We start from the raw sequence: 21,747 nt of genomic DNA, 5'->3' as shown, positions 1-21,747 counted from the left end.
GGAATTTCTTAACTCTAAAGATGATGGCAAGTGCCTCTTTTTTCAATTTGGGCATACTTTCTTTCAGCCTCGGTTAGTGTCCTTGATGCAAAAGCCACAGGTCTTTCCTCACCATTTTCCATGACATGAGAAAGTGCAGCACCCACTCCATAAGGTGATGCATCACATGCAATCTACAGTGGCAGGCGTGTGTTATAGTGTACCAACACCTTGTTCTGCTGCAATAGTTGCTTAGCATCTTCAAATGCCTTGGCACATTCGGTAGTCCAAACTCACTTAGACTCTTTTCTCAGCAGGTTATGCAAAGGCTGGAGAATGGTGGATGGGTTTTCCAGGAAACAGCTGTAGTAGTTGAGAAGGCCTAAGAGGGCCATCCTTGTCAATACGATGTCCCAGATACCCCACACTGCTCTGAAGAAAATGGAATTTGGAACCTTTTACTCTAACGCCATGTTTCTCCAGACATGTGAGCACCCAATCCAGCCTTTTCAAGTGCTCTTCCTCAGAGGAAGCAGTGATGAGGGTATCATCAAAAAAACATGTCACATGGTTTAGCCCTTAAAGAATCGTCCATAACAGACTGAAAAATTGCAGGAGCACTGGAAACACCATAGCTGAGGTAGTGATACTTGTACGAGCCCTTGTGAGTGTTAGCAGTCAAATATTTCTCTGACTCTTCATCTAACTGCAGCTGCTGGTAGGCATGAGAAAGGTCAAGTTTACTGAATGATGTTCCTGCTGCTAAAGTAGCAAACAAATCTTCAGTACTGGGTAGTGGGTATGTCTCTCTTCAATACACTGATTGACACTGACCTTATAGTCACCACATATCCTGATTGTTTTATCGACCTAGGCACAGCACTGACTTTTCTCAATCTTTAAAATCACTTCCACTTTCTCCAACCTATCCAGCTCCTTCTCTACAGCTTCTTGAGTGCATAAGGAACTGGGCAAGCTTTACATAAGATTGGTTTGGTATCAGGCTTTGTGCGGATTTTGGCTTTGAAATCTTGAATGCAGCCTTGGTCTTCAGGGAGCATTGCCTGGTGGCGCTGTATCACCTTTTTGACTTGAGGGTTCCCCAGTGCCTGCGTTAGCACTCTATGTACTGTGAAAATCTGTTTCCAGTTTAGCTGTAGCTTCTTTAGCCAGTTCTAGCCAACCAGAGCAGGTCTGCGTCCCTTAACAATGACCAGTGGATAGAGTGACTTGCTGTGTCTTATACTGTACTTGTGTCATTTGTACCCTCAAACAGCAATACTCTGGCCTGAATATGATTTCAGCTTTAACCTGAAAGCTGGTTTTAAGGGAAAACGGTTGAGCGTTGTCTGGTAATATTTGTCAGATACCGACACTGACACTGTGGACCCGGTATCCAGTAGCATAGTTGTGCACTTGTCCCCCAGTGTAACATTAACTGTGTATCCTTTTTCACATCCCGAGGTAGTGTGTACTGCATACACTCCAAAAAGCTCAACATCATCATCTCTTCTGGATGCATTTCCCTCAGTTTCTACATACTGGGTTTGAGAAGCGACTCTTCGCTTTCTGCAAGCATGAGCAATGTGTCCAATTTTGGAGCAGCCATGGCAGCTTTCATTTTTAAATCTGCAGTCACGTGCTGAGTGTTTTCCGCCACAACAATAGCGTGTTTGTTGCACCCCAGTGTCTCATTTAATTCGTTTTTGGCCTTTTGCTTTATAATCATTTTCTCAACTTAAATGTCCTTTTCCTCCACATTTCTGAAAAACTGTGAAGATTTTTTTCCCCTTTTTCTCCCTAATTGTATCTGGCCAATTACCCCACTCTTGTCCAAGTGGGGTAATTGGGGATACATGTGGAGTCGCCAGCCGCTTCTTTTCTCCTGACAGTAAGGAGTTTTGCCAGCTAGACGTAGCACGAGGGAAGATCACGCTATTCCCCCCACGCTGCTAAACATATAAATTATATCTAAATCAGGGATAATATTTAAATATTTAGTTAAGCAAATTAAGCCATTCACTAAGCAAGGTGATTTCACTCTACCTGGCTGAAGAGCTGTGCTAATTACATTCAGCCGGTGTAGTGCATGGGTGGAACTTTTATTTTCTGAAGCCGGGTTGTCCACCTCTGTATAAAACCAACAGCCATGTCTGTCATAGTACAGAACTTACCATTGTGTCTGAAAAATACATTTCTACATAATAGGAAAAAAAAACAACTATTTAGGGAAACTTACTTTTTATTGGTTCCAAACCAATTGTCAAAAAATAAATTTCCAGAAACCACTCACCACTGGATCAAAACGTGAGACTGCAAGATTTATAGTCTGGCATATGCATAGATAAGACACTAGCCAGTGTGAAACTGACAGCAAAAAACCCCATTAAACTCTACCAAAAAGGCTCACTTGAGACACAACTTAAAAAATCTTTTCGAAGAACTGGATCAAAGACTCTCAAAGCGCTTGCATCCATGACTTAAAATTCAATATACGTATATCACCAATGGTTGTACTATCCATCCATCCATTATCCAACCGCTTATTCTGTTCTCAGGGTCATGGGGGATGCTGGAGCCTATCCCAGCATACATTGGGTTGTACTCTATAGTACTGAATACTAATCCATTCATCAGGGCATAAACAAATATCAGAGAAAAATCATCACCTGACATTGTCACATCATTCATATATATCTCTAATTAATTTGTACAGGTGTGTGTGATTGGGTGCACTCTGGAGTCATCATGCACGAATGTTAGCATTTGGCTGGGAGAGAATCCCATGGCTGGAATAGTACTGCTGCCAGTCACAAAGGCCAGGATGTTGCCAGGGGTGAGGGCATGGATGAAATCTCTCTGTTTGGGGTGAGCTCCTCGTTGGTTTCTCTCTCTTGTGAAGTCTCTCGAGAAGCTCTTTGTCTACACAAAGTATGATGATTATAAAATAACAGGAGGACTAAAAGAAGAAACAGTTTAGTCTGGCCGCATTAAGTTTTTTTCACAAGGAAAAGAAACTGCAGAAATTTTAAATTTTACAAATCAATACTTACTCTCAATGCTATAGAGGAGTCCCTAAACCAAACATCCATTATCTCCTCCCTTGGTCTGCTGTTGCTCCCCATCACAGAATAATTTGGTTTGAGAAGGCTGGCTACTCTGTCAGTGCTTACATTTGTGTGACTGTAATCAAAGAGTGCTCGCATTCCTTCCTGACATCTCAGAAGCTGGGTCATCTAGATTCTAGATAACAAATTTAATATTAAGACTTATAATAAAGGTAAATGTCACAACAATCTGAATGCAAACAATGTTGTAATGCAATCTTTAAGTAAGTCTACAAAAGATAAAAACAAATGCAATATTTGAACGCAAAACTTCTGCGAAACCAAAAGATTTGTTTTGTTTCCTGTGGTAGTATTACTGACATGGCCAGATGTGTAATTGTAAATGGTGTGCTGTACAAATGCATAGGTTTATGCGTCGACCTAGTTTGGTAATTTGGTCATTAAAAAAGAAAAAGAAAAAGGAAAAAAGTCACCTGTACTAAAATTGGTAATGTCTGGGAATGTCATTCACAAATGACACCTCAAAGTCTTTTTTTATTACTTTTTTCTTTTATATAATTTTGCTGCCAAATACCATCAGAATTAATTTTGCATTTAACTCCCCCTTTGTCTGTGCCTTCACCCCAGAAAGTGAACGATTCTTTTCCATTTAAACTCTTCACTGTTGCCTTTAAAGATGTGCTTTGTAATTATTCATCATTAAAAGACAATTGTTAAGATGCACAATCAGTGAAAGTTAAGATGCACAATCAGTGTGCATCTTAACTTCTGGAGTGATTCTGAATTGCTGGTTCATCTAGAATGGAGTAAGTATCATCTTTCTTGCTTAACAATTTGCTATTAATCTTATTCCAGCTGCTTGAGTATTAGTCCTTTTCTCTATACATCTGCTGCTGGTTCCTAGTGGGATCTTATTCTAGCTGTAGCTGTCTTATTCTATTTACTTACTTGTCTTGTTTACTTATTCTAGCTGTAGCTGTTTTTCACCTAGTGTGCCTTTAAATATTTCTTGTTGCCTAGCTGTTTTGACTTAGTTATCATTTTAGCTTATAAATATATTCCTTGGTAACTTGCTGTTTGCAGTTTTAATAGTATTGTGTGAGGTTTGATACAGTTTTACATAAGTGTCCAGTTTCTGGGCAATAAGCCTATTTTCAGTGTACCTTTGGACAATTGGGTGTTAAGTAGCCAGGGTGTGGCCTGCACTCCTGGCAGACAATTAGCAATCAGTGTTGCAAACAAGCCTAGGTTGAACGAAGGCTAGAGTGAACAAAGGCAAGTGTGACTTTTTCAAGCCAAGACTTCGTCAAGCATGGACTGCTCTTTTTAGATCCGGTCAGTCATCTGTATTTTGTGTACTTAGTATAGACTATGTGTTTCCTTCGCATTCCTGTCCTTTCCTCTTCCCAGGGCTGACATAGACGTTGGGTCACTCCTAGGCGCTGTGACCCTACCAATCTCATCTATCCCAGTCTCTCCACTCACGTTGAGCAAGTGGTGACAGGAGGGCTCTGGAATTGCCAGTCTGCGGTGCCAAAAGCTGAGTTTATCTCAGGCTACGCATCCTTGCTCTCCTTCAACTTTCTTGCTCTAACTGAGACCTGGATCATGCCAGAAAACACTACCACACCCGCAGCTCTGTCTGATGTGTACTCTTTTTCTCACATTCCCAGAGCTGGGAGGCGGGGTGGTGGTACTGGCCTGCTAATCTCCCTGAAATGGAAATACTCTCTTGCTTCCATTCTACAATTGTCTCGGCCCCCTTTTGAATTTCATGCTGTTACTGTCTCTTATCCAGTCAAACTCACCATTGTGGTTGTGTACTGCCCACCAGGCCCCCTTGGTGAGTTTCTGGAGGAGCTTGACACACTTGTCTCTCACATCCCTGTTGATGACTCTGCACTTATCCTTCTCGGTGACTTCAACATCCACACTAACAAGCTAGATCCTCTTCTCTCTTTCCTCTCCTCCTTTGACCTTCACCTCTCACCCTCTCCTCCTACCCACAAGGCTGGCAATCAGCTGGACCTTATCTTTACTAGACGCTGCCCTATTTCCAATCTCTCTGTTACTCCCCTCCAGCTCTCTGACCACTATTTCATGTCCTACTCTCTCTCCCTCTCTTCACCCCCCTCAGCCCCTTCCCCTACCCACATGGTTTCCACCCATAGACACCTCCGCTCTCTCTCCGCCACTGATCTTTCTTCCTCTGTTACCTACATCCTCCCTACACCTGAATCTTTCTCTCTCCTACCCCCTGACACTGCTACTGATTTTCTTCTCTTTACCCTCTCCTCTTCTCTGGACAATCTCTGTCCCCGGACCTCCAGGCCTGCACGCCCAACTCCACCTGCCCCTTGGCTGACCGACTCAGTACGTACTGACAGACGGAGCCTGTGAGTGGCAGAGCGCAAATGGAGAAAAGGCAAACTCCCAGAGGACCTTCTCAACTTCCAAACTCTTCTTTCTACTTTCTCCTCCTCCCTTTCTGCTGCTAAGGCTGCCTTCAATTGCTCTAAAATCCTATCCTCTGCCTCTAATTCTAAGAAACTCTTTGAAACCTTCTCTACACTTCTTCAACCCCCACTTCCTCCTCCTACTTCCTCCCTTCTCCCTGATGACTTTGCTAACTTCTTTGACAAGAAGGTAAATGACATCAGATCCTCCTTTTCTCACCACCCGGTTAGTGCTGCTTGCACTATCCCACCCTCTGCACCCTCCCTCACCTCTCCACATCCCACCCTATCCCAACTCACTCCCCTCTCCCCCTCTGACGTCAAAAACTACAGACCGGTTTCCCTTCTACCCTTTCTATCCAAAACTTTCAAACATGCTGTCTTTAACCAATTTTCTTTGTACCTCCACCAGAACAACCTCCTGGACCCCAACCAGTCTGGGTTCAGGGTGGGTCACTCGACAGAGATGGCCCTCCTTGCAGTGACAGAATTGCTGCACTCTGCGAGAGCAAACTCTCTCTCCTCTGTCCTGATACTCCTGGACCTATCAGCTGCGTTCGACACAATGAACCACCAGATCCTCCTCTCTACCCTCACGGGGCTGGGTGTCACAGGCTCTGCACTCTTAATGTTTGCAACCTACCTGACGGGTCGCTCCTACCAGGTGACATGGAGGGGATATGTGTCGGAGCCTCGCAGACTGACTACAGGTGTTCCACAGGGTTCGGTTCTGGATCCTCTCCTTTTCTCCCTGTGCACGACATCCCTGGGTTCTGTTATTCTCTCGCATTACTTCTCTTACCATTATTATGCTGATGACACCCAGCTGATCTTGTCCTTTCCTCCCTCTGACACACAAGTAGAGACACGCATTGCTGTGTGCTTGACTGACATCTCGGAGTGAATGTCGACACACCACCTGGAGGTCAATCTGGACAAGACAGAGCTGATGTTCCTCCCAGGGAAAGGTTGCCCACACCGAGACCTGGCCATCATCATTGACAACACCGTGGTGATGCCAACTCGGACTGTGAGGAATCTGGGTGTGATCCTGGACGACCAACTGTCGTTTGCTGCAAACGTTGCATCGGTTGCTCGCTCCTGCAGAATTCTCCTCTATAACATCAGGAGGATTCGCCCATTCCTCACCGACGAGATGGCACAGGTGCTCATCCAGGCTATGGTCATCTCTTGGCTGGACTACGGCAACTCCCTCCTTGCTGGCGCCCTGGCGTCGGCCATCAGACCTCTGGAGCTTGTTCAGAAAGCTGCAGCTCGTCTGGTGTTCAACCGCCCTAAGTTCTCCCACACAACTCCCCTTCTCATGTCCCTACACTGGCTCCCAGTAGCTGCTCGCATCCAGTTTAAGACTCTGGTGCTAGCCTACAGGGCAGTGAAAGGAACAACTCCTTCCTATCTCCAGGCCATGGTCAAGCCCTACACCCCCGCCCGACCACTTCGCTCTGCTGCCTCGGGACACCTGGTTGCCACGTCGCTCAGAGGCCCTTGCTGCTGATCGACCCGATCACGGCTCTTCTCTGTCCTGGCCCCACAATGGTGGAATGAACTCCCCACTGATGTCAGGACAGCGGAGTCGCTGCCCATCTTTCAGCGCAGGTTGAAAACTCACCTCTTTAAGAACTACTACCCTTTTACTTGTTCTTAGCACTTATTGTATTCACTCATTTAAAAAAAAATCTCAAATCTCTTTCTTGCACTTTTACTTTAGCACTGGTTTTGCTCTTAGATGCTTGTTTAGATGCACTTATGACCTCTGATGAATAGTAGTTCTCCTGATTTCCTACGTTAAATGCACTTATTGTAAGTTGCTTTGGATAAAAGCGTCGGCTAAATGACTGTAACGTAATGTAATGTAATGTAATGTAGTATCAAGCAAAAAAGGGTCTCCAAAATTGTGCACCAATGTGTACTATGCCATCTTATGTTCATTATGACCTACCAGCCTGTCTTAAGGGCTGGTCACACCAGAAGTGACGTGGTGGCAACAGGCAATGGAAGTCATTACATTTTTAATGGAAAATAGGGCAAAAACTGTCCTGGTACAACTACTACTCTGTGCCTTCTCTTCCTCTGATAAAGAATGACTCCTGTCGCCTATTGGCCACCGCATTGATTCTGGTGTGACCAGCCTTTTAGCCTCCATTCAGTGGATTTGGCGTTGTTCACCCCTGCTCTTGCTACACTCAATCAGTATCAAACAGATGGTCCCCAGTAGAGCTGATCCAAGACACTCCTCTAAAAATGTTTACAAATACATTTTTAGGACTTTAAAATCATGAAGAAATTAAAATATAGAAAAAGGCATATTCTTCAACTTAATTCATACCAGTCCACATTTTTACCTGATAGTGTGATAAGCCATCAATAAGTTGATCCAAACTGCATTTCCTCTGAATGATGACCCAGTAAAGTACGGCACATCTCGCAAAATGCAACTTGTTAGCAAGGGGAACTGGATTTGGCAACCCCTCAACAAAGAAACGCCAGTCACACAGTTCCACTGCCTCTTTTCAGTTCAGCCTCACTGGAAGCTTTTTGAATCTGATAATAGAGCAGAAAATAATAGTCATGCTGATTTTGAAAATGGGATGACACAGCTCAAAATAGAAATCTTGCAAATCAGACCTGAATCCATCATCTATCATTATGTTACCATCAAAGAAAAATACAGAGTAAAGACCTGACACTTTTAATGACTTTTTTATTACATTCTCCAGGGATTCCCTGACATCTCTCTCAAGACATGTCCTCGCATCCCCAGTTATGATGTAATCGACAATGCAGGGGGCCAGAAAACATGGCGTGTGACCCCCCCCTCCCCGAACTAAAATTGTTGAGATCATCTGTCCGATGACTCTGAATGCTCCACTTGTAACCAGGGAATCATTCATCCTTGGAATGAATCCGTTTACTGTTTCTATAGACAAATACAGAACAATCTATAAATCAGGTCACTCATCCAAGCAATATAGTTCATACAAGTGGGTTCTGTGAAAGTGCACAAACCTTGAAAAGCTCCAATTTCCTGGAATATAGCCTTGCCCAGCAGCCTGAAAAACTCTCTCCGAGGACCACCATCATCAACCGCATCCTCCTCTTGCTCATCACAGGCAAACTTTACTTCTATTGTGCCATATTTATTGGCAAAGTTTTGCCGTTAAAATTGCTCTAGGGCAGTTTTCCACACAGTCTTCCAACTTATGAAAACCTTTTTTGCTGGTGGTGGTACCACCACCGATTCACTGTGGGCAGTCAGTATACCCCTAATTTCCTCTGGAGAAAGGTGATCTTTGGATCTTAAAAACATCATTATTAAAGCACATTCAGATAAACACAGCATGTGGCATTTTGAGTTTCCCAATACTGCTTTTATAGTTATGCTGTGTAAACGTTAGTATTTGGTCACACACTCCTTGCACGCAATAAATGAATGAGCCTAAAACCCAGTGAAAACACCCTACTTTATTAAGATGCTTTGCAAGGCTTCACTTGCTGCCATTCTCAGCCTGCTATTCTCATTTTAGAACACCTTTATAATATCATTAGGCTACCAAATCATTTCAACAAAAACATGGTGACAAATGCATTGCACACAAAAACGCAAGTGTTTTCATGATGCATGTAGCTTTGCATAGAGACACAAAAACATTTTGTTGCTAATGCATTTTGTTTATTAAAACAAACATTAAAAAATGTGCACCCCCCTTTCCCCTTCACCAAAACCTCACCGCACCCACTCTCAGAAAATACTTACTATGTCGCTGGCTGATGATACCAAGACATTTTAGGTACTACTTCAGAAACTATCGGTAGTTAACCATTGAAGCTAAATAACAAAATCCAGATTAATGTACCTACCCTACACTACGTCAGTTAACGTAGTTGGTCTGTTTGTTTTTGTTGCTGGTCACAAATGTGAATTGTCTCTGCAACCATGCTGGCGCCCGAGCTATAATGAACAAAGATGCTGGAGCAATGTCCTTGGTACTGGCACAGTGCCATTAAAACACATCTGTTTAACCAAGACACTTCTGTATCACAAAAAAAAAAATCCAAACATGGTAGAACAATACTTCAGATCATGTATCATTGATGACAATGTCCAGATTAATATGAACAATCATCCCAGTCATCCATGTTTAAGTAATTGTACTGTTAATGTCAGGGAATGATATGTTAGACCAAAGTCGCTTATAACGTCTAGGGATCCCAGGAGCTAAGAGCCCTATAAAGATTATTAATAGAAAAGGGTGAGAATTGGAGTTGATGAAGGCCCATTCCTGTCTTTGCCCAAGGCTCCCAAATCATTACATCCGCCTGTGCATCCACTGACCAAAGGAATTCTCAGACTTCAATTACTGGTTGCCAGTGTACAGATTTTCCGTTAAATGCTGTAATTAGCTGCCCCTCAAGTCGTAAGTTGTTAAGCTAACAGGTGAGAGGAACCACCACTTCCAACAGCCTTCCAGGAAAGCAGTTTTAGACACCTGTCTTAAAAATATCAGAAAGCAATTTCCAAGTAATGTAGCATTGAATGACATCTATGCTATGTACAAGTGTGCTTGTTTATACTCCAAACCAGCCATAACCCAATAACTACTTTCTGTTTAAAAATCATTTCTACTAAAGGGCTTGATTGAATCCCCCCCTTATGTGCCAAGTTGCAACAACAAGCTGAATCATTCCAGTCCATCATGGACATGATTGCCAAACTGGATTAAGATATGTATACTAAAGGGATAAAGTGGCCACTTCTTGTCACAAGGCAATTACATGTGATGCCCCCACTCCCAAGGGTAATGAAGGAAGTTTAACAAGAGTCTAGCAGGACATTTTGCCATCATTTGTGTTTTGATGACTCTGGGAAAGGGGTATGGGACAAGCCTTTTCAGGACCACCCCAAAAGCAAAGCACCTACTGTTTTTGATAGGGTTTTTCATAATTATTATTGATAAAGGTCAAGCACCAAAGTAGTAGACAAAAATAGTAATACAAACTTCAGACTTGCCATTATGAAATAAAATAGCCATGAAGACAAGTGGTTATTACACACCACAAACATCATTTTACTACAACACTACTTAGGTAACATATTGGCTACAGTACAGTATACAGTATTTCATAACATCTTTATTTCCATCCCTGGTTATTTATAGTTTGTCAATATGCTGTGTATCCGAGTCTTTATGCAATTTACAACAGAACATTTGCTAATGTGGGAGAACAATACAAAATGTATTATTTTGGGGACAAAAAGTATGCTATAAAAATGACAAAATACATTATTTCATTTCATTGTTATTTATTCTGCTCATGGTAATGCACAGCTCCAGAAAGAAACAAGCAATTCATGATCAAACACAAATCAATTTACACATTCCATGATTGAAATGGAGCAGGGAGAAAAAAATCTTACTTTGCCTGCCCCTTACTCAAACCTAAATAACAACAGAATATGTGGTCAGTCAGTCATTTACTCAACAACTAATACTTAAAGCAACATGAGAAATAAAAAAGAATCAAAAAGCCAAACATAATAATTCGCCATCAGCTGAAAACCCATTATACCTGACAACTCAATATTGTCTAATTATTCTTTCCTTAAACATTTTCTTGAACTGAAAGATATTCATACATCCTTTAGATTGTCCTCGAAAGAATTCCACAGTTTGACGCCACATAACGACTCCAAAGAGGATAAATATCTGAGTTTCATCACCAGCCAGTCAGACTAGCTTGGTCTAGTCAGAAAGGCACAAACTGACGAAGCCTCTTGGATGAGAGGCGAAACGTCTTCACGGATATATACCAAGTCCAGTTGCACTCGATTCAATTCCTTTGGATAACCATGACCTGGATGAATGAGAACATTCACAGACATGTTCATGATCTTCTGTAAAGGGGACTGATTGTGCGAGAGAGCTCTTCCATATCTTGAAAGTTCAGTGGACAAAATTAGTCTATTCAGGCCTCACTGGCCCCAAGGATGAGTCACCTTCTGCACCAGCATGTGGGTTTTGAATGTGCAACAGATAACTTTGCCCTTCATAGAGCTGGAGAGGAGCATTTCCCTCTGTAGAAATGGCGTGGTGGTTGTGTGCAGCCTTAAATTCCTGGAGAGTGGTTTGTTCTTGAAAGGTAGATGTAGTGTAGGCAAAATATGTCTGTTGTGTTACTGAGGTCTAATAACTGTGAAGCTTCTAAGCCATAAAATATGGAAGTGTAAATCTGCCTGCAATTATGATTCAAGTCTCTATTGAATCTTTCAATATGCTAATTATGGACCAAACTTCCTATCATAAGTGAAGATTGTCCTCTGTTTTGTTGCATGTCCTCCCACACTCCAGCATTTTCACCTCCATGATCAGTGCGGACATGAAGTGGCCTCCCAAACTCATTCACTGCCAGCAGATATTGTTCTCTCACAGTGTCTGCATGATTGTTGTCTGAGCACTTTAGATACATCAACCTCCTGCTACATCTATCAATGGCTCCATGTATGATTAGCTTCCGCCTACACAATTTATGATTCTCATCAAGGTGCCAGATATAATTAGGACAAGGCACATTGTACAGTTGTCTATGGATTGTGGTCTTGCTTCTCTGTTCAATACCATATGCTTCCACCCTCCTCACAGCCTTTCTAAGTCTATGTCTCTGGACCACAATGCCCCTAGAATGCAAGTGGCCATTTAACATGACCTCCCCAACATTTGGATGGTTTGCTTTTATCTCAGATATAGTTCCATCAAGTTGCTCATCTGATAAAGTAGAATATTTTGAAACAGGTAACTGATACTTCACCATTAATTTATAATTTTTGGGCCTTGAGATCCTCAACCGAAAGGCAAACTCAGTTTTAGTTATGCATAAGGAAAGAAGAGCTTCAATTTCTTGTTTGGTCAAGATGATGCATCTGGCCCGTTGTGCTACAGAAAACCAAACAAAGCATTATTATGTGTGGCATATTTCTATATGCAAATAAGTCATCAACCACAAAGGAACATTTTATCTTTTATCTTTTTTTTAAAGTAGGCTAGCTAGCTAGCTGCCTCATAGTGACCTGTCTGCTGAACCTTCATAATGCACATGGATATCACAGAAATTTTTTAAATGTCAGAGGAATTCAAGTGCTCTTGGAGAGCACTTGAATTTACAATGCACAGGACCACTAAAGCTAACCATATCACGGGATTAAAACGAACCTTGCTAGTTCGGTTTTTAGAGGTCGTTCGGTGGTTTCATATGCATAAAAATTCTTGCGAACTGCTCTGCCTTCAGAAAAATCGCTTTAAATGATCAAGAGCATATCCATTATTGTAGCCATGAAGTAACAAAACATTTAATAACATGTAAATGACGGACAATGGCTGTTTTGCAATGCAGAGTTAATTGTCAAATGTTTACTTACGTTAAATTGAGTAGCTGAGGAATCCTGTAAGTATTGCAGGGCTTCCCGAATCCCTGCCGCAACTGCCTGCTCGATGTAACTTTCAGGGCTTGCCATGGTGTTGTAGCCTAAACGTCCCACCTCTTCCTGAAGGCTAGCCTGTCTGTACATTTACTTCCAGCTAGTTATAGTTAACCGCTGCCATATCGGTCTCTGAGGAGGCAGCAGCCTAAATACGTAATTTAAAGTAAATAAATAAATAAACATAAAAAAAGAGCGTACCTGAAAGCGGTTTAAAGTTTAAACGTTTATAATGTGACACAAAATAAGTTGTTGGTCCAAAGTGATTTTACACCAAAGTTAGGCTACTACTCACAGCAGGCCAGTCAAACAGTATCGTTTAGTGTAGCTTTGCTTTAGCAGCCCACCTGTTGCCCAAGATTCACTAGAACAAAATAGCTCCGTTTGGAATACATCTAATTATGACGGCTGTCATAATTCTGCTGTAGTTGGTTGTTATTCTACTATAGCAAGCACACAAGTTGCTAGACGCTGTCTCTCCAATTGAATAAAACGAACATGGCTGCCAACATTGCGAACATCGCAGATGTGAGCTGGGATAATGTTAGGTTATGTTTCCTAACGCTAACGTTACTTAGTTGTATCTGTATTTTTGCTATAGTTGGTTGTTATTCTACTCTAGCAAGCACATAAGTTTTAAGACGCTGTCTCTGCTGCCAACATTGCGAAACTAGCATTTCTCACTTTCAGAGGACCTAGTTGACCCAGCGATTCAGAGGTGGGTGGGGTTAATTAGCATATAACTCAAATTTAATAAATCCTGCCTAGTGTAAAGTCCAACATTTAGCATTTAAGTTATATATTTATTTATCAACCTCCGATTTAAGATGTGATATAAATATTTAATACAGTCTTAAATATTTGTGTCTTAAATACAGAAATAGCATATCATTTAAATATATAATGGTTTACAAAATATTTATTTACTTAACTAAATATCTAAATATTATCCCTGAAATAGATATGTTATGTTTAGCAGGTTGCTATATATTTATTTAGAATAACTGATTTAACATTTAAGTTAAATATTTAAGAAAATAATTTATTCCATCAGATTTATTAAATTAAATGTAATGGAAATAGTTATTCATTTATTTATACAAGAGATAAATGTATCTTAAAATAAATAAAAAGCTCATTTACTCTATTTATTTTATAAGTTAAAGAAAAAACCGCCAATTTCAAATATTTGGTTTAAATATTAAATCGGTGATCATAAATAAATATATAATATCTAACTAAATATATGACATATCTAAATATAAGACACATAATTAAATATTTGAACAGAAAATATATATTTGGCTCATATCTTAAATCTGTTGTGCTAAATAAATATTTGCTGAAACAATTGACATTTACGTTAATGTTATATCTGTATCATTGAAACGTATTTAGCTTGCTGTTAAATGTCATACTTATATAATAAATATTTGGTTCAGAAATAAATATTTAACTTAAATCTAAATCTTGGCTATGTACTTTTTCAGATTTATTTAATTTGAATGTAGATTCCCATAGCAAATTGCTAAATGTGGCAAACTGTAAAATGAACATTTAGATGTATCTTAAATATTTAATCGAAAGTTCCAGAGTTAAGATTTAATTTAAATATTTGTTTTTGAACTAAATATTTATATTATCATTTAGGTTTAAGATTTCATAGAAATATTTAAAATGAGATTAAATATTTATTTAACAATGTGTTATATATAAATATAATTAAATATTTAATTTGTAACTAAATATTTATTTTTATACAACATTTATATATAATTTGAATATTTAATCTTCGCTAAATATTTATTTTGTAAGACATTTAATATTTAAAACAAATATTTAAATGTCTTCTTTCAAGGGTTAGATTTATAAATTAAATCTTTCCAAAGAAAGGATGTATTTATACTACCAGATTTCTAAATCTGCGGAAAAAAAGGCATGTGTTCCTACTCAAGTTTACAAACGGCACCCCATATTTCAAAGGCACAATGAGTAGAATTTGTTGGCTGCGGTTTGTAAACGCAACATTCAAAGTCCCCCCCCCCCCCCCGACTCAATGACACCACAGTTACCAGAACACATCCCAGTGTACAGGGCAACTCCGCGTCGCTCTTCATTATCATCCTCTCCTTCAGTGCTCGTCAGCGGGTGAAAACCAACCCCAGATTCACTCTCATTTTGGGGCGAGCTTTGCCGGCTTGGTGTTTCACCTCATTATATTTGCGTTTTTTTTTTTTTTTTTTTTTTTTTGGAGGGGGGGTTTGGCGCTGTGTCTACCATTGTAGTAGCTTCCTCTTGGATGCGTGCATACGATCTTGATCTAATATCAGGTCACTATGTTGTTATAGAGTCCCGCCCTCACACCCTGCACGCTGTTATGCTTGGGGGCTACACACCCACTGTCCAAAGGCTAACGGCCAGAAACGTCTCGAACACAGCAAAATAAGAAAATAGAGGCAGAGGACAGGGTCTCTGCAGGTACAGACACCGCAACACGCCTCTAGTGGGTCATACATGATGATCGAGAGGGATTATTTTTATATGAGGCTATCCATTGTTGTTGTTTTTTTGTTTTGTTTTTTTTTAGGAAAATCCAACTCTTTCTAAACTACTTGGACACATGCATTCGTGGCTGCATGCCAATGGCAGACTTCAACCAGCAGGGGCGCAGTGGTGGCGCAGAAATGTCACAAATTTGCACAAACGTAGACTTTCATCCAGGGCTGATATTTGTCTTTTGAAAAAGGTTGTGCATATCAATTTATTACTAAAACAACTTGTTTAAATGTACAGTTTACTCTTTTGATATCAGTAGCGATTTTTTTCATGATTCAACATGCACGGTAAATCCATGTTGCGATTAAAAACCGCGAAGCCAAAAGCAAATGTTAAATATTGCAATGACATTAATCTGACGAAGCCTACTTTATTTTTATTTTTTTGAAGCAAGTAAAATAATGTTCTTCCTCATCCTCCAGTCCCTTAAATCATCTGAAGAGTTAGACACGCCACTACTGCTGCTCGTCTGACGTTTACTCAGCTAATTGTAATGAAGCCCACCTCCTTAAAATGGGTGAAATACGTCAGTTTCAATGTGTGCACGCACGTACGTGCATACGTAGGGGGCGAGTGTGTGTGATGTATGATGATATAGGATGTAAGTGGGTTAATTCAAAGTGGAATATGGGAGGTCTGCATCGCTGAAGGCATATGCCACGCGTCCCATGTGCCTGACTTTCAATTTAATCAAACCCACCCCCACCCCCTCTACAGTGTTGATGCCACTAGCAAAGAGCATAGGGGCTTTCTCAAACACTAAATATTACATTAAATAACCCTAACTGTCTCTGGTGTCACTGGTGAAAGCAAAGCAGGTTCTCAGCTTTTCAGGACTTTGCAGTTAAATGGTTCTGCAGATATCATCACTGGGTTGTTTTTTTCTTTCTTTTGGGCAGTGTACCGAAACGACTCTAAATTTAGCCCCCTCGCTGATGGGGTGCAGGTTTGCACTTCGAATTTTAACCAACTTGAGTTTAGCCAGTCACTTAGATGGCTCTCAGCTGAATGCACTTTCAAATTAGACGGGAGGTCATATATGTGTGGGTTATTTCATGTAAGTAACATCTATTTCCCATTTATTCCCTGCGCTGTGTATTTGCTCTGGCCATTGTAGCGTGTACCAAGGTGTTCTCCTGTTTTAAACTGAAAACATCTGATGTGATTGTAAGCATGACACCTCCGGTAAGGACTCGAGTATTCATTTTAGCCTCACTGGAGTGTAAACTGATCCTTTTTGCACATTTGTCATAATTACATGTGTTCCTTCCAGAGCATGTCTGTCTTGAGTAAATCCCCCCAAAACGAGCAGGATATTTCTTTTTCTGACTCTTTTTCTTGGTGGTGGAAGAGAGGGACAAATAGGAAGAATAAACAAGAGCCCATCTCATGGCTTCACATTTGTTGGTGCACTCACACCCTGAGAATAAGAATCAGAATCAGCTGATTTTCTTGGCCAAGTATGTTTCCACATATAAAGAAGTTAAATGGTAAATTGGCTGCATTTATATAGTGCTTTTCTAGTCCACCAACCACTCAAAGTGCTTTACAGTGTATGCCTCACCCATTCATTCATCACACCCATTCATACACTGATGGTGGAGGCTGCCGTGCAACGCACCAACCTGCTCACCAGGAGCAGTTAGGGGTTCAGTGTCTTGTTCAAGGACACTTCGACACTCTCTGGAGAAGCCGGGGATCGAACCAGCAACCTTCCAATTACTAGACGACCCGCTCTACCTCCTGAGCCATGCCGCCCCGAAGTTGTCTCGGTTAGACAAAACATAACAACAGCGACAGAGAAAATGTTAAAACGATAATGACAGGCAGGGCTACAACTAAGGATTATTTTCACTATCAATTAATCCATTGTTGTTTTGTTTTTTTTATTCAATGAATCATTTAGTCTGTTTAAAGTCAAAAATACTGGTGAAAGCCCATCTTTAGTTTCCAGAGTCTGAAGTGGTGTCTTAAAACTGTTAAAAAAAAAAAAACCTCAAAAAAGCCAAAAAAAACCTCCCCATGTATTTATTTTACAATGATATACTACCTAAATCAGAGGAAGAAAAGCACATCTTAGTACTTATGAAACCGCAACCAACAAATGTTTAGTATTTTTACTTGATGAATGACTCAGAACGATTAATCGACTACCAAAATTGGAACCGATTGTCTGTCAATCAAATAATCAATTAACCTACTAATCATTTCATCACTAATATTGATAATGTTTGGTGAGGACTAGCGAATGCTGTAAATAAACAAGCACTATTATGCACAGAATTAAGTAAAATTGTACAGTATCTTAGTACAGGTAGTAGTAATATGAATATGAATATGGCTGCACTGAGATCATTTCGCTGAGAGTATTAATAGGTAGATATAAATATTGATGGATAGAAAGACAACTACTCCATGTAGTGCTGTAGATTGAATTTCATCTCTTGTTGAGATCTACTGTATCTACCAAAACCACTCTGTTGACATTTGAACTAAAATGTATGTATTGGTACAAAAATTAATAATAAGGTTGGTAATGATTAAAATATGCATTCTATCTCCTCCCGGAAAGTCAGAAATTACTTACTGGCTCTTGGCTCCGAGCCCTCTCTTTTAGCACCTGTTTCCTTTATTCCACAGCAAGCAGTGTTGTGTTCGCCTAGCCTTGCAGTGGTTGTTGCGTCTTTGTGTTTACACCTCTGCACGTATGAGAGGGCAGTCAAATACCAACCGGGCAAAACGTGTGTAGCAGCTCTGAATCTCCCAGAAGCGGTTTTGTGCCGTTTGGATGTGGCTGCAGGGCTTTCAAGGGCACTCAGTGCTTCAGAATTTTCAATGAGCTTTGAGGTTTGTAATTCACCTTATCGCCCCTCTGTGTTCTTGCTGACTGGTGCTTGTGGTCATTGAATTGCAGTTCACGTTGGCCCGTTGCTCGTAATCCATCATTGCAAAGCACTCCGCCTCCTTACCGCTGTACTCCCAGTTCCAGTGAACAAGTCTTCACCTAGATTCAAACACCTTCCCCATGTTCTTGTAGCATAATGCCATGCTGTGACCTGTGGCATGGTTATTAGATGTTGGACGGCAATGTGGTTGTTTTCATTCATTCGAATGTGGCAATAATGATCACAAATGTTTGACCCTTGTGTACATTTAACAGGATTTTTTGTTTGTTTGTATTCTGTAAAGTGATATTTATATTCTGTTAAGTTGTTGAAATGTTTACAAAATGCATGGGTTCGTAAGCATGGGTTTCATATTTCTAAAATCCCATACGTCTCCTCTTTAACAGATTGAGAAAATCATGAACCTGATCGGAGCAGGCATTGACACAACACATCGCCAACGGACCACACCCAGCACAGGTACTAATAGTTCATGGTCCATTTCCAAACCATTTTATCATATGCTAACAATAGATTTTAGTTCATCCAATGTAAAGTACGTTTATTTTATTTTTTTATATAATTCTACACTGTCTAATTTATTGGTTGTGTAACTCAACATGACACCTGAGTCTGGGGGATTGAGGGAATCTTATTCATTAAACATTTACAAAGCTCTTTCTTGCCCTGGTGCCACATAATAATGTGAATGTAGATTTTACAAGATCTGAATAAACAGAGTGAAAAGGGGGTGATCATAGCAACAACCGAAGGATTTCCATCCTGTGAGTGATTACATCCATATACATAATGGACTCCTCCATAGACCCTCTGTTTCATATCAAAATGCATCCCCAGAAAAAGATGGAGGGCTCCTTCATCCTTAATAGTCAAAGTGAGTCAAGCTGTCATTTGTTTACTGCATCACTGCCCTAAGTGGTATTTCAAAGTTTCCACTTTGCAAGAAATTGAATTCAGAATCCCTCTGTCATTTTCCCCCGCTGTTCTGTTTCAGTAGTTCTCAGTTTATTTGAGTATCCTTCAGGCTGTGTATGTGTGTGTGTGTGTGGGGGGGGCAGCTACCATCAGCTGAGTTTGTTTACATTACACTTCTTAGTTGATACACTGTAAACCTACCTCCTGTCATCATTCACTGTTGTGTGAAAGCCCGGCGGTGCTCTTTTGAACTCCAGTATGCCAGATTTGGATATCAGTTTTACTTTTTTTCCCCAGTTATGTTTGATTTTGCACTAATTATGTGCTGCCGACAGCAAAATGTAATTGGGGGGAAAGTGAGAGATGTAGCAGAGAATAAAATGTTCTGGCAAAGTACAAGATTGGAAATGGAAACAATTAAATGGAGGCAAATGAAAGGACACTGGACTCGGGGTTCTTGCTACTGCAAATTAAACAGGGCAATGCCAGATAGGATCTTTTTATCTTCCCCTACAATACAGCTATCTCCTCTCCTTCAACCCTATTAATGGGCAAGTTCAGTGTATAGAGGGTGTGCAACCACCATGGTATCACAATGAGCAGACAAATAAGTAGTAATAATTTTATTAATAGAATTGTCTTTCTCTATTCGTGTTTTACTGTTTTCAATGTCCTTAAAGACAATTTACAGAGAGGTAGAATTTTGAGGTGACAAAATGTAAGCGTATATGCCTGTGCAACCAATTAGCCTGTTTAGTGAATACACTAAATCTACTCTTTCTATGAATTGGACAGCCCGGGGCAAAGCTCTGATCCCTAATTGGCTTCACCGGTTAAACCCACTTCACTGATCAAGAAAAAAAAAGAAAGAGACCCAAGACCCAGACTGTACAAAAGAAGTGCAAACCGATATCTTCACTTAAATTTTCAAATCGTTTTCCACACGCGGTGGACACACTGTAGTATAGAAATTAGAAAGCTGGGACTTCCGGTTGGACCATGTCGTGGAAAGACGTGTGGCACTCGCCTCTCGTACAATTTCAGCGATTTTTGTTAATTACGGCTATATTTTAAGTCTTACCTTTAGTGCAACGGTTTGATTTAATCGTCTAATTTGCATCAGAAGGACCACGTCAACCCGAGCGAGGGGAAAAGGTCAGGCACAGCGGACTTCTTTGTTCTCCAAAGACGAGGCTAACGTTAGCAAGAAGGCGACCGGGCCCCCTCTCACGCGGGAGACGCTGAACATTGACCTGGAAAAGTCCAGGAAAAGCATGACTGCTGAACTCACAGCCAAGATGAACGAGGCTCTCGCCCCGAATCATTCAGGTCTTGAATCCATTACCACAACCGTGGCCAAACACACCTCTACTATATCGGAGATGGAAACCACCCTCGGACAACATTACGAGCCTGGATCAAGAAGTCGTGCAGCTGCGGTCTAAGGTGGCTTCGATGACAGAAGAGCAAACTAAACTTCAAGCGGCTGCTGAGCATCTGATTTGTCGTTCAAAGCGTCAGAATTTAAGAGTTGTTGGTCTGCCCGAGGGTATTGAAGGTCAGGATTCGAGAAAATGCATGGCAGATTTATTCAAGGAAGTCGTCGGAGGCGCGCTGCCGGAATCCCTGATCTTGACTGAGCCCATCGCAGCGTCGGACCGAAGCCTCGCCAAGGGTCTCGCCCCGTGATAGTGCGCTTTCATCGATACACCGAAAAGGAGAGAGCGCTGCAATGGGCAAAGGAACACCGCAATATGGTCTATCGAGGCCACAACATCAAGTTTTATGAGGACTTCGGCGCTACAGTGGCGAAGAAGCGAACCGCTTTTAACGCGGTGAAATCCTCGCTCTTTCGGAAAGGCGTACGTTTCGGCATGCTATACCCTGCCCGGCTGCGCATCACCTTCAACGGCGTGGATCATTTCTTTTGACTCCCCCGAGCAAGCTGAGCAGTTCTACCAAAAACGCATACATAACTCGTGTATGACCGAAGCTAAGTAAGCGTCATGGCCACGTGTTGCATTGTTCATATTTATGTCACGGATGTCTAGCTACATACTTGTTTGGTATGTTAATATACTTTTGTAGAGTTAGACTGCAGGAGCAAACATTAGACGTCCAGTCGTACTTGGTGGGGCAGGAAGAGAACTTTATTGCACATGCGCAGAAGTCATACACACACATATGGATACCCGCAAGGACCAAAATAGGTGCTTATAGCGCAGTAAATAATACAGTGGCTGACTGGCTGTATATGTGAGACTGCACATTATGTTCAACACCCTCACCCAGGCTCACCTTTACAGACTTACATGAAAAGAAAAACAGGTCTTCCTTAAAACATAAATTACCTATGCTGGTAATTAACATAACAT

At 41.0% G+C, this 21,747-nt stretch overlaps 1 protein-coding gene across 3 annotated transcripts in view; it reads left to right on the top strand.

Moving 5' to 3' along the window:
• anks1ab (ankyrin repeat and sterile alpha motif domain containing 1Ab) overlaps nt 1-21,747 on the top strand; it is a 90,748-nt gene that overhangs the window by 8,529 nt on the left and 60,472 nt on the right. For all 3 annotated transcript variants that reach the window (XR_008809739.1, XM_056272723.1, XM_056272722.1), the window contains exon 2: nt 18,844-18,916. Coding sequence is in view for 2 of the 3 variants with exons in the window: in XM_056272723.1 (XP_056128698.1) it covers nt 18,844-18,916 (73 nt within the window). In the remaining variant the exon portion in view is untranslated. The remainder of the gene's footprint in view (nt 1-18,843; nt 18,917-21,747) is intronic.

This window comes from Lampris incognitus, chromosome 2 (assembly GCF_029633865.1).
Source record: "Lampris incognitus isolate fLamInc1 chromosome 2, fLamInc1.hap2, whole genome shotgun sequence".
Taxonomy (NCBI): Eukaryota; Metazoa; Chordata; class Actinopteri; order Lampriformes; family Lampridae; genus Lampris; species Lampris incognitus.
The sequence above is the reverse complement of the archived record's forward strand: the minus strand, read 5'-3'. Positions and strand labels throughout refer to the sequence as shown.